This window comes from Dermochelys coriacea, chromosome 12 (assembly GCF_009764565.3).
Source record: "Dermochelys coriacea isolate rDerCor1 chromosome 12, rDerCor1.pri.v4, whole genome shotgun sequence".
Lineage (NCBI taxonomy): Eukaryota > Metazoa > Chordata > Testudines > Dermochelyidae > Dermochelys > Dermochelys coriacea.
In genome coordinates, this window is record NC_050079.1 from 7,873,967 (window position 1) to 7,887,707 (window position 13,741).

Sequence of the window (13,741 nt, forward strand, 5' to 3'; positions counted from 1 at the left end):
ATTTCTCTGAAACCTTGCACCACGACTAAATGCTCAAGTGCCCCTTTCCAAAAATTCACAGAAAAACATTCTAGAACATATGACATGTTAACATGCAGATGTGTGGAAGTTGCAACGTTCATGTCTGAATTCCAATTTTCCTACCCAATGGGGCTGCGGTTTGGTCTGTTACGAAGTGCCAGGCCAGCTATGGAGTTCTGATGCTGATTCAGGTCTGAACTTTTCTGCACTTCAGAAAAGAGCTTTGATCCAGGCTACTCCCAAGATCTCAAAGCTCAGAGAAATCATGAAAATACATGTTTGGATTTAGCCAGCTGCACAGATTGAATAGGAAGGAGAGAATTTCATGGGGGTAGTGGGCTGGGGAAAGGGCAAGTGTGGGCAGTAGGGGTATCTGCTTGGAATGAGCCATAGTTCATGAAGTAGAACATTCAACAGTAACGAGTTTTTTAGATAATTACGTACTCAAACTTTCTCAGCGTTGGAAAAGTCAGAAACGCGCTGGCTAGCATTGCTTCTTCAGCATCGTTAAGATCAATATGAGACCAGCTGCAAGGACGAAAAAGCACATCCTCTCAGCAACACACAAAGCTCTGAACAGCCCACAGCTGCCTTGTCATGGTGTGATGCTTGCAATTGTTCTGGTGAGTTAACTAATCAAGGGCAGCCTGGCTGCTGACTCACATCCAGGTCAACAGTCCATTAAGAAGCACTTCAAGGTATACGAAATAAGCCACATTTGCCCCCTTGTTGTTATAGCAACATAATTGCATTGTGATGCCAAGCCAAATGACCCCCGCATTCCCAGGCTCTGTTCTCCAAGCTTTCATAGTTCATGGAATTTTGAAGCCAGAGGGCACCATTGGATCATCGAGTCTGGCCTCCTGCGTAACACACACGGGGAGGAGCTTGGTTTCATCAAATAGCGCAGCTGTAACCTGAGTCTCTCTAGGTCTGACCACCCCAGGTTTTCTTGCATGAGTCAGCTCAGTCAAGGTGTTTCAAGCACCAACCAATAAAGAGCGAATCCTCAGCCCTAAGAGCCAACCAAGAAACGGCTGGCAGGGAGAGACAGGCCTTCTGTTGTGTCCCCGGGGTGCCATTTGGAATTCTCATACACTCTACAATGGCAGCAGAGCACGTATCACAAAGTGCAAAGCGTATGCGCCAAACCAAGCACGTCTTGCTAACATTCCCACGCCCTCGGTGCTCACTCGCCATAGGGCATGCGTGTCTGAGTGAGCTGTAGCAACGAGCTGTGGTCAAGCAACATGCAAGAACTGCATGTTAGATGGTACGTGTATTGCTGTGTCTAGCCACCTCCTTCGCTGGGGTCACTTAGGGCTAAATTCTGCCCGGAAGTTCACCCCTCTGGGGCTCCCTTTGGCTTCAGTGAGGTTCGACATATGTCAGGGGAGAATTGACTATTGACTACCGTTGCTTCTTCACATGATTTTCCAACTCCCCAGTCCCAGTTTCAGAGATGCATCTACTCTTTCCGTGCACCAGGACAAGAGAAACTATTTCCATCCTGAGATAAATTGTTACACTGCTTTGAGAACTCACCTCAGTTCCTGAAGCTGCGTGCATTTCTCAATAACCCTCTGGAGAAAGTGAATGTGCTTTGCTTCCAGCCCGCACTGGTTCAACCTGCAGGGTGCAGATACACACAAATGCGACCGATCAACGTCAATGACAAATCAACCCAGCTCATGCTTACACAGGGCCTTGCAGCCTGCAGCAATGGCCTTTCCATGCTATATGGCTGGGCTTGGGAGCGGAGCAGAGCTGCACAAATTCCTCCTTGATGTGCTGTGCCCATTCCAAAGTCTGGTGTAGAGTCAGGGGAACATGGCCCTTCCCCACCTCTGGGTACCCATAGCTAGAAGTCCCTGCATTCTTCCAGGCACAAGGACTGATTTCTCTGGTCAGAGCATGAAAGATCCTTGTGCTATCCCTTCCATGCATACCCTTGCAAAAGGAAGTGTCAAGCTGGCCTGGGTCTTAATGTATTCAAGGCTTCTACTTATTCAGGGTACAATAGGAAAGCTAATGAGTTCCTTTATTGGATGATCAGTCAAAGGGAGTAACCTGCAATGAAAAGCACAACCAGATGCATCTCCTCACCTGCTAACCACAGACTCCATCTTCTCCGTTCGACAGGGGAACCCCACGCCCACTCGAAGGAGACCTTTATCTTTTGATATCCTAGGAGAAGATGGAGATGACAATACATCACAGGCCCAGACCTTGCTGGGTGCATGATACAAATTGTTCCAAATGCCCTGTAGCAAAGTTTGTTTCCACAAAATGGGACAGAGCAGAAGAGCGCAGGCAATCAGAGTTTACTTGTTGAATGACTGGAAACCATCTATGCCTAAGGACTTGACAGCATTCGTCCAAAGCTGGTTTCCAAACACAGATTTTTATTTTTAGAAAAGGGATTGAAAACAGCAGTGTGACAGATGGTAATTTCCTGCAAGATCCCAGAGAAACCTTATTGAATTAAGTTAAATCTTACTGAATTGAGTTTTTGGGGTCCATTGTATAAAAATGCAATTGTTTATGTGTTCCTGTAGGCTTGTATGCAACTTTTCTAGAGAAGTGACTAATGGAAATGTTAGGAACTTCAGAGACCTGGATGGACTAAACTTGTCCTGAGCGTGCTAGGTCTGAGCTAAGGCTGTTATGAATTTATGACCATGGAAGAGACATCTGGATAGGGTTTGCCAGAGCCCATGTTGGAGTTGGGGTGATCTCTGTTAAGCTTATTAGCATGCACATAGATTCTTTTATTGTTTTAATTTTTTCTTTGTCATGCTTTTACCCTAAGAATACATTAACTTGCATAGGAAGAGTTGTAGCTTAACTGAAGGCTAAGGGGGTTGGACTAGATGACCTCCTGAGGTCACTTCCAAGCCTTGTATTCTATGATTCTAAGGCCATTATACTGTTGTTATTAGTTTCTGAAGAGAAAGCAAGCAGGCCTGCTTCAGCTGCCTGCCTTTGCTGGTGAATTCACAGCATAACCAGGGAGCTGTGGAGCCTGGGTAGAAGGGAGAGATGTCTCCACCCAAGCGAGGTGACAGCTGGGGACCAAGAAGCCTGAGAGCAAGTGTCTTTCCTGGACTGTTGAGGGGGAATTACAGGCCCTGGATCTGTGACAAGCAGCTGTTCAGGCTCCACTTACGTGATCTCTATAACATTCCCGTGGGGTTGGACAGCCATCTGCAGAAGGCTAGCGATACTTTCATTCCGCACCCATGGCTCTGCAATGCTGCAATTTCAAAACACAGTCAGCTTTGCTTTATTTCATAAGCATCGTTTATCTAAACTACTCCCATCTCAATGCTACATCTCCATATGTGTCTGTACAGCCCTTGGTTCTCAGCTCACCAGACACAGAGGGGCTACCTCGGGGGAGGAAGCACAGTACAAACTGGAAACAAGGAACGTTAACCTCAATTTTTTCTCTTTTTACCCCCAATATTTCTCCATTTTTCCCACCAGCTGCAATGAGAAGGCAGGATATGGTGTAAGACCTTACTCTCCACCACAGGGTAGAAGATGGCAACAGTAACAATGCAAAATACTTTGGGACAGGAAGTAAATAATTAATTATTCAAATAAAATGTTGCAGGGACAGGTTCTTTTTCCCTTTCCCCCTATGACTGGAGAGGTGTTTAACAGGTCACTTCACCTTGAATGGTCCCTTGAGACATGCGTTAACTATTTATGCTAAGCAAAATAGTTCCACCTTATGTTGAGCTGTGACACCCTGAGTACCATTCCCAGACCTGAAGAAGAGCTCTGTGTAAGCTCCAAAGCTTGTCTTTCACCAACAGAAGCTGATCCAATAAAAGGTATCACCTCCCCCATCTTGTCTCTCTAATATCCTGGGTACTGCCAGCAGCAGAGTGCCCCCTTATGCCATGCTGGACACAAAGAGTTTGTCAACAGTGGGAAATAGCCCAGAATAACGATTCCACAGTAGAACAGCTATTGTGCTCTAAATTCACAGCCCCGCTTATTTCACAATATCTTCCGTGTGCAGACAAACGTTAAATCACTGCTGACTCAGATGGCAACTAAATCCCAGCCCCTCTGCCTTCCATACTTAGATGTTATTTTCAGCAGAATTGGATCTTAGCTTATCAGAATCAAAGTGGGTTTGACTCACTGAGCACTGGAACCATTCTGTACCTTATTCGCAACGTCCCCAGACTTTTCCTCAGTGCCCGCAAGAGATCTTCCACCGCCTTGGTTGTCATGTTGTTGTTTGTTGATCTAGAATCATAGATCATTGCAAAGAAAGGTTTCAAAACATTTAAAACCCTAACAAAATATTGTTAGGCAAAGTTCAGTCTATGCCAGATTTCTCAGCAGTATGTAACTCACATGTACGCCGTCAGGTTGGTGCACTTTTGCAGTAGAGAGAACAGCTTTGGCAGGTGTTCTGGTTGAAAGTTGCACTCCGTTAGTCTGAAAGAATGGGGAAGAAAACTGTATTAGTTCCTTCTCAGTCATTAGTCCCTTTGATCCAGAAATCACAGGTATTGCAGCATCTTCTGAGAAAAAAGGAAGGACAGACAACATCTAAGTGCTAAAACTCTGTGAAAAAGATTTTTGGTAAAATCTTAAAAGAGTTCTTTGATATGCTATGATGCAGCCTATTATGATGGTTCTTTTCCTCTACCTTCCACAAAATACTCCTCTGTAATTGAAGCACAGGGATGGATAACTACTGACGATTAAGAGTTAAGAGATGAACAAGGGATAGCAGAGACTGGTGGGATAAAGAATTACAAGAGATTCGAGCTACAGAGGGAGTGTGTGCAGATTTTTCTCTCTCTCATATGAAGGGACTATTATTGCAAGGAAACCAGGAGGAAATATCTGATGGACCAATTTTTAAAAAGGGTAAATGGAATGATCTAGGTAATTATAGGCCTGACATCAATCCCAGGCAAGATAATGGAGCAGCTGATATGGGACTCGATTAATAAAGAATTAAAGGAGGGAAATGTAATTAATGCAAATCAACATGGGGTTTATGGAAAATAAATCCTGTCAAATTAACTTGATATCTTTTTTTGATGAGATTACAAGTTTGGTTGATAAAGGTAATAGTGTTGACATAATATAGACTTCTGTAAGGTGTTTGAATTGGTACTGTATGACATTTTGATTAAAAAACTAGAACAGTATAAAATTAACATGGCACAAATTAAATGGATTAAAAACTGGCTAACTGATAGTTCTCAAAATGCAACTCTAAATGAGGAATCGTCATTGAGTGAGTGTGTTTCCAGTGAGATCCTGCAGATATTGGTTCTTGATACTACACTATTTAACATTTCTATCAATGACTTAGAAGAAACCATAAAATCATCACTGATAAAGTTTGCAGATGACACAAAAATTGGGAGAGTGGTAAACAAAGAGGATTCAGAGAGATTTGGATCACTTGGTAAATTGTGCACAGGCAAACAGTCTGCATCCTAAAATGGCTAAATGTAAATGTATACATCTGGGAAAAAAGAACGTTGGCAACACTTACAGGATGGGGGACTCCATTCTGGGAAGCAGTGACTGAAGAAGATTTGGGCGTCCTGGTGGCTAAGTAGCTGAACATTGGCCACATCATCACACTGGGAGTTCAAGAGCTAATGCGATTCTGGGATGCATAAACAAGGGAATCTCAAGAAGGAGTAGAGAGTTTATTTGGTGCTGATGTGACCACTGTGGGAATACAGTGTCCAATTCTGGGGGCCACAGTTCAAGAAGAATGTTCATAAATTGGAGAGGGCTCCGAGAAGAGCCATGGGAATGAGTAAAGGATTAGAAAACATGCCGTATATTGATAGACCCAAAGAGCTCAATCTATTTAGCTTATCAAAGAGAATGTTAAGGGGTGACTTGATTACAGTCTATAAGTATCTACATGGGGAACAAATATTTAATAATGGGCTCCCTTAGCAGAGAAAGGTGTAACACGATCCAATAGCTGGAAGTTGAACTAGACAAATTCAGGCTAGAAATAAGGCATACATTTTTAATGATGAGAGTAATGAACCATTGGAACAATTTACGAAGGGTCATGGTGGATTCTCCATCACTGACAATTTTTCAAACTAGACTGCATATTATTCTAAAAGCTCTGCTCTAAGAATTATTTGGGGGACATTCCATGGCTTGTTTTATACAGGAAGTCAGACTAGATGATGATAATGGTTCCTTCTAGCCTTGGAATTGATGAATATGCCATTTGTTACAGATACTATATCATGCAATTCCTTAGGATCTAGAGGGCAAAGAGATGCTTTTCATTCTTCTCGCTAAAGAGGGGAAGACACTAGCTTTTTAAAGGAGATTGAAACACGCACAAAATACTCATACAATTACCTCAAAATCTTCCTTGGTTCATCTTCTCTTGTGAATTTGATGAGTGATGTTGCCTTGGAGCACAAACTGCACAGACAAGACCACACAAGTTTAGGATACTCTGCTCTTTGGACAAGTCTCCAAGGGGCCAGACTTTTAGTTTAGGTGCACAACTGCCTGTGCAAAATATGCCTGCAACTGTGTACCTGATATGTGTTTACATTTAGCATGTGTTTGCATGCAACTGTCTTAGGGATTCATTGCATTCAAAGCCTCTAAAATGAAAACTAAACAGCAACTGAAAAATAAAGAACTAAAGCAAGAACCTGCTTAGCAGATTTTAACGTTGAGCAAAATCAGTATTGCCCGTGGACTATACTTTTGTAAGGCATGAAAGAGATAAAAAAACGAACCCAAATTCAGTAAATCAAGGATTATTTTTGGCAGTGTCACATAGAAATTAGAGAATTCTAAAATGAAAATTCAGATTTTCAGATAACGGAGGTGGGCTAGTGCCCATCAGAAAATGTACATGTGTCTATATTTGCACACACAATGCCCAGATTTGCATATATAAAAAGGACTTGCACCTACGGAATAAGGTAATTGCACAGCTAACTTTGTCATTTCCATATGCAAAAGTTCATTTGCATATGCAAGAGTTCATTTGCATACACAAATTTACATTTTGTAGGAATGGGTGCATGCACACAAAAAGTTAAGCTGGCTGAAAATTTGGCCTTTGTAATCAATATATAAACTTTAGGATAATTAAGTGAGAAACAAGAATTAATGACAAGAAACCATACCTGACTTGAACTTCCGTTACATTTCTGCATGTGGAGAGTGTGTTGATTAGATACAGAACTCCATCCTGAGATATTTTGTTATGGCTGAGGCTACAACAATAGAACATGATGATTCATATAGTATTAGAAATCTCAGTTACAGCTACTGTTATATTTGATGCAATTTGGTGCTGTCAGCATAAGGCTATGTCTACACAGCAACTAGACACCCGCAATTGCGCTGTGCCAGCCAACTTGAGCTCACGGGCTGGAGCCTGAGCTCTGGGAGCCTCCCCCCTCGCAGGGTCCTAGATCCCAGCCTCTAGCCCAAGCCCAGAAATCTATGCAGCAATGAAACAGCCCCAAAGCCCGAGTCAGCTGGCATGGACCGGTTGTGGTTTTTCTTTGCTGTGTAGACATAGCTAAAGAGTCTTGTGCTGACATTTGAGAAGAATGAATATTTGCAAAGGGACACTCAGAGTTTTCAAATCTGTGAGAGACTAAAGGGTCTGTATCCCCTTTAATGCTTGTGTGTACCTCCCTTTATGCCTAACATATTGTGGCAAAGTCTCTCCTTCACTGCATGGGCATAACTGCACTTACATGACAGTCTCCTGCCTTTCCCATGCATTCATGGGTTGAGCAGCATCCCCGCCATCTCAAGCCGTATTAGCAGATGGGACTTCCTGCCAGGAAGTGCCACTAAAATAGCAGCTCTCACTGAGAGACTCCACCCACTGCAGAAAGCTGCTGAATGAATCAGGGGAGACTGGAGTTCTCTGTTTATCTGTGGAACAGGCACAGCTCAAGCGCCAGCCAGAGACTCCAGCCCGCAGGGGCAGATGCAGCCAAAGCTGTGATCTCTGTACATTCACAGAACTTCCTCCTGTTTTGTGGACTTTCTCTGCCCAGTGCTGACTGGCTGTTTGCTCCAACCCCAATAGACAGAAAAGAGAAGGGAATTGGGAAGGAGGGTGAGCGGAAGAAGGCAGTGTCTCTTCCCATCACTTTCACTCCACACTTGTCCCGCTTACCCTCTTTTCTCCTGCCTTCTTCTGCTCACCCTCCTTCCCAATTCCCTTCCCTTTTCTGTCTATTTTGCGTATCCCCTTCTAAGTAATGCCTCACCCGCCCCGCCGTGAATCTAACACGACATGGTTGACTAACATTTGCTGCCATCCCGTTGCTCACGCTGCTGGTGTGTTCCACCCCTTTCCCTTGAATGTCTTGTCTATTTAAGCTCCTCGGGGCACGGGCTGTCTCCTGCTCTGTCTGCACAGTGCCTAGCTAGCACAAGAGGGCCCCATACTTGGCTGACCTGAGGCACTATCATAATAATATGATTAATAATCATAATAATTAATAATAAAAGCTTCACAATACAGCCCTACCGAGGGCCTGATCCGACTCCCATTGAAAGCAGTGGAGAGACTTCACTGGGTTTTTGATCAGATTCTACATGACTCACTCCTGACCTGGAGGGACCACCAGGAACAGTCCCAGGGGCAGTCAAATCCCCACAGCCCATTGAATCCTTGGCCTCTCCAATCAGACAGGACAAGGGTGGCCACTAGTCCCACACGTGCTGCTATTTTTTAGGAGGCGAATGTCTCCCCACTCGGCCCCTCCTGTCTTCTGCTGCTTTTGGTGATGAGCTTGAGAGCAGGCGCACCAATGCTCTGAGTCCCCAAGTTCCCAGGGTGCTTTCTTACTTCAGCAAGCGGGAAACATGCATTTGGAGCAAGTGATCCAAGAAGCGTCTCAGCCCCTCGTTGCCGAGCTGATTCCCAGAGAGACTGAAAGGGAAGAGAACAAGGTAAAAAACAATCAACCAAATTCACGTGTGAAATTCAGGCCAGAGCACTCCCTTGCTGGGGTTCCCAGGTACTTCACAGCCAAACATCATGGGCCAACGCCCTGCCCAGCAGCACATGGTGGAAACTAGAACATGGGTGTTCCACAAAAGACATTACTTAGATTATCTACTAGGAAGTTCCTGTCCTGTCACCCAAGTCTCTGGCTAATGGAGCAGAATAATCTGGTACCCTCTTGACACATTACACCGATTGTCTTCAATGAAAGCACAAGGAGTTTGTTCAATGTATTAATCTAAAGGCTCACATGGCGGAAAGCATTTCTTACAATGCGTAAAACAGGCTGCCAATTTACAAATAATAATAATATCTAATTTTACACCCAGGTTCGCAGAGTTCCTTGGGGTCATCTTGCTCCAACCCTCCACCCACTGGTGACTGGGACTTCTTGAAGCCCAGCTCACATAGGAGACTCCACTCTGGGCCCTGATGGGAGCAACACCAGAGATCCTGATTAGTTGCTTCCTCTATTTAAGGCAGAAGGAGGAACAGGGTTGGAAGTTGTCCCTACAACTGGGCTCCATCCTGCTTTTGCTCCTCATCCAGTGCTACCTGCTTGTGTCTCCTGATCCTGAACATCTGTTTTCCTCATTCCTGGTCTCTGACTTGTGAGTCAAGATCTTGGCTCCTGACCTTCTGGTTCTGAACCCTGGCTAGTGTGGGGACCCTCCGCCCCTTCCCCCAACCCTCACTAATCACTAGGCCTGGCTGCCTACATCCCAGCCCTGAGAAGGTAGCCCAAGTCCCACACTGCACCATCTTTTCTCTCCCTCATTACAATGGGCATTTCATGGTATAGTCTCGATTGAAGGGACCAAGAACTGTAGCCATTGGCTAGCCATGTGCAGCTGAACAAATAAAAGCTGAGTTTGTTTACAGTTCTTCTGGGCAACTGGAGCACTGGAAAGCAAAGAGATTTTATACACACGACATTGTCATAGAAAACTACCTCACAAACCTAGCCTCACAGTGAGAACCCTGAGATAACAAAACTATTCAAGTCCTTTTACCAGTCGGGGTCTGATCCAATAACTCAAACCCATTGATTTCGGGAGGAGTTTAGGGTGCTCAGCACCTTGCAGGATTGAGCCGTAAGAGCCGGATCCAAAGCCCAATGAAGTCAATGGCAGGACGCCCAGTGACTTCAATGAGCAGTGGGTCAGGCTCTAAGACAGTGATGTATATTAGCCCAGAGCAGAAGCCTTGGTGAGATCAGGAGTCCCCAGCGCGGTGCCCACCGGTGCAATGGTGCCCGCTGGGATAGTTGTGTGCGCCCACAGGACACCGCGCTGCTGAAATGCTGCTGCCAAGCGCAGCCGCCAGAGAACCGCCCGCCGAAATGCTGCCGAGAAGCGTTGCTGTTTCTTGGCGGCATTTCGGCGGCGGGGTGTCTGGTGCCTGCCACAGTCTTCTGGGATAGGAATGTGCTATTCCCACAGAAAGGTTGGGGACCACTGGGTGGGATTGAGCTGTCTCCTGGGGATTCTGTGTACCAGGAATCTCCACAGATCCCCAAAGATGGAGGGAGTATGGGTTGGACCAGGTAAATGGGCCCTCCGGGTCTGGGTTAGGCCACGCTGAGAAGGCAGTGCAGGGAAAGCTTGCACGGCTCCTGCCTATGCCATTCCTGTTCTGAGAATATATTGAGGAGTTCTGTCTCCTGGCTGGCTGCCCCAGCACCTTTCACCAGCAATGAACTCGGGCGCACACTCCTAAGTTTCCATACACGGCAGACTCCAGCAGTCGCTTTGGGAAAAAAATCCTCACGCAAAGTGTCATTTTTAGGACATCACATCCCACACTTGCTGCTAACCGTTTGCAAGTTCGTTACACTTACCCGCCTCCTGCAATGCAAATGACAGACCTAGAACCCAAATGGCCAGCTTCTGCTGGTGGCCACACACACATGCAGTTTAGTTGTGACCCACCATGACTTTGTTACATAATGGACTCTTACCGGGGGAGGCACCTCTTCTCTAACAGATCAACTCACCCCAGTAAGCATTATGGGTTCCTTTCACTTCTCTCTTTGTTTATCTGCTGTTAGATACTGGATATCCAGACAGAGTGAGCCTATGGGGCTCATGAGTGTATGGAGACACCTATCTCTATCCACCCAGCTTTCTCTCACTGGCTCTGTTCACCTTCCTTTTAAGACCACAGTGGAAATTCAAAGCCCACTTACTCCAGTTCTGCAAGACGGCCACATTGTTCAAGGATTCGGCAGAGTTCCTCAACCTCGTTCTGACCGATGCTGCAGTCAGTTAGCCTGTTTGAAGACAGACGTGTGAGAAACATTTCCCGAGAAACTGCCTTGCACTGACTTAGCCTCTGCACTGAAAGCTACAAATTCCCAGTCGCTTGCTTGTACAGCAGTCTATGGGCAATGCCTGCATTAATTAACAAGACTATGTTGCCCTACCATTGATTGTAAAGATCTTTGCAATATCCATAAAGCCTCAAGACCTCTGTAATGATTATCCCCATCTTTCAGACAAGGAAACAGCTAGGGTAGGACCCACATTTTTAAAGGTGGTCACTGGTTGTTGGGTGTCCATTCTGAGACACCTTGAGCCTGACTTTCAGAGGTACTAAGTACCTCCTGCTCCAATGAATTTCACCAGGAGTTATGGGCACTTTTGAACATCACACACAAGGGTTCTTCAAGCTGAGCACCCAGAATGAGAGGCCACTTTTGAAAACTTGGCTACTAATGACTTGTCCAAGGTCATATGAGTCACTTGCAGAGCTGCAGTTAGAACCCAGAAGTCCTGACTACTAGCCTCCTGCTCCAACTGATAGATTACAAGGTGTTCCAGAAACACACCCTTCTTCTCATGAGACTGGATCCTGGACTTTTGTACAACATGCACAGATACATGGTGCTGCCCATGCAAGGAGTGAGAATAATTCTTATTCCCGATGTTAAAAATATCAGTAAGGATTACACACTATCTGGTGCAAATTTTATCCATGCTGTTATTTAGTCAAATGAGGATTCACTCGATATGATTTCAACAAATGCTAACATTTTAAATGCCTGCAAAAGAAGCAAACTTATAAATAAATAATGTAAGGCCTGACCTGCAGGATGTTTCTTGGCTTTCTATCATCCCCGCTAAATGCAAAGAAGTATTTTCGCTTGACCTGTAGCAAACACAAGCAAAAACACTCATTGCATCCACAGCCACATTCTTCAAAAAGAACAAGGCTCTCAATTCCACTAGTTGGAATTCAATGATGGCTGATTTGTTTGGGAGAGAGGAGGTCTCAGTTCCTTACCTGACTTCTACTTCTCTGATTCGCTCACACAGGTTGAGGGAGTTGGCCAGTAAGAGAGTGCAATTTGGTGAAAACTTGTTATTCCTAATACTGGAAGGACAAAAATAAATCAGTCTTCATCTTTAAGGAAGGTTGGTTCCATACACGTAGGACTTGACGGTCACTTCCACAAACTCACACACAGACATGAGAGGGCCTGGTTTCCAAAACTATAGGCATGAAACTGTGCTTGCCTTTGAACAACTAGATTCTCTACTGCATCAGCTCCAGTTTTATACTGCTGTAACTTCACTAATGTAAAGCTAGAGTAACACAGTGGTGAATCAGCTCCCTAGTTTGCATGTGTGATTTTTTTTTATTGCACCTGCAAATCCATTTGCACGTGTGCAGATCAGGTATCTGCACATGCAAGCGATCCCTTAGGTGGATAAGTGGCCATTTACACCTACACAACTGCAGCAGCTCTGTGCGCAAATGAGTTGCAGATACGCTGACCTACACGCTTGGAAAGTGACTTCTAAGTGACTGATCTCCAATGCTATACTGCAAGTCATTGTCCAAGTTTGGGTCAGAATTCAGGAGTTCATAGCCCTTGTTTCTTCTCGTAGACATTTTGTGGTAGGCTAACCCTAAAAGGTTCAAAGTTTGTGTTCTTTTTGGATAAGCACCCAGGAGCCTGCTCCAAAGCCAATGGAAAGACTCCCAGCGACATCAATGGGCTTTGGATCAAGCCCCAAAGCTTATCAAATAAGCCAAAACTTATGAGGCCCGGTCTAATCTACTCAGTTTTGCTGGAGCATGAAAAAAAATACCCCGCACTCCCAAAAATGTCATAGCTATCCTGACAAAACCCCAACACAAGTCTGCCGACACAAGAGTGTTTCTGTCAGCTTAGCTAATATCATTCAGGGAGGTGGTGTACTTATGCTGGGGGAAGAACTTCTGACAGCTTTCATTGTGTCTGAACTGGGGCAGCGTTTCTCAAATGCGGCCACTGTGGCTGCATGTGGCTACCTGGGGATTTTTCTGCATCCACAACAGCCTCCTGGGTGGAGATTGGGGCAGGGAAGCAGTGGTCCCTCCCTGCAGTGGCCAGCTGTTGGTCCTGGCTGCCTTGGTGTTTGCTGGCACCGACGGCAGGGGATCAGCAGCCTGCACCACACAGCCTCCTGGGGGTTCTGGACAGCACCTTGGCAGACACATGGGGCCAGTGTGTGCTCATCAGGCTTTGGGCTTTAGGCCCTGGGCTCCACCTCTGGGCTTCAGCCCAGGGCAGCAGGGCTTGGGTTTGGAAAAATTTTCAGAGCGGCCACAAGCGAGGGTTGGTGGCCACACTCTTAGACCACCAAAAAAGCTGTTCTGAGAACCCCTGCATTAGAGGGCTCTGCCAGCATAGCTATATCAGTCAAGACT

At 45.4% G+C, this 13,741-nt stretch overlaps 1 protein-coding gene across 19 annotated transcripts in view; it reads right to left on the reverse strand.

Moving 5' to 3' along the window:
• Positions 1-13,741, reverse strand: part of NLRC5 (NLR family CARD domain containing 5) — a 91,925-nt gene that overhangs the window by 19,876 nt on the left and 58,308 nt on the right. For 17 of the 19 annotated variants that reach the window (XR_006275204.1, XR_006275203.1, XM_043495218.1 and 14 more), the window contains 12 exons: positions 12,329-12,418; positions 12,131-12,193; positions 11,232-11,315; positions 8,885-8,968; positions 7,194-7,283; positions 6,406-6,471; positions 4,399-4,482; positions 4,204-4,287; positions 3,191-3,277; positions 2,128-2,208; positions 1,567-1,650; positions 466-549 (listed from right to left, as the gene is read on the reverse strand). Coding sequence is in view for 17 of the 19 variants with exons in the window: in XM_043495218.1 (XP_043351153.1) it covers positions 466-549; positions 1,567-1,650; positions 2,128-2,208; positions 3,191-3,277; positions 4,204-4,287; positions 4,399-4,482; positions 6,406-6,471; positions 7,194-7,283; positions 8,885-8,968; positions 11,232-11,315; positions 12,131-12,193; positions 12,329-12,418 (981 nt within the window). In the remaining 2 variants the exon portion in view is untranslated. The remainder of the gene's footprint in view (positions 1-465; positions 550-1,566; positions 1,651-2,127; positions 2,209-3,190; positions 3,278-4,203; positions 4,288-4,398; positions 4,483-6,405; positions 6,472-7,193; positions 7,284-8,884; positions 8,969-11,231; positions 11,316-12,130; positions 12,194-12,328; positions 12,419-13,741) is intronic. The other 2 variants (XM_043495217.1, XM_043495224.1) reach the window with 1 other exon arrangement.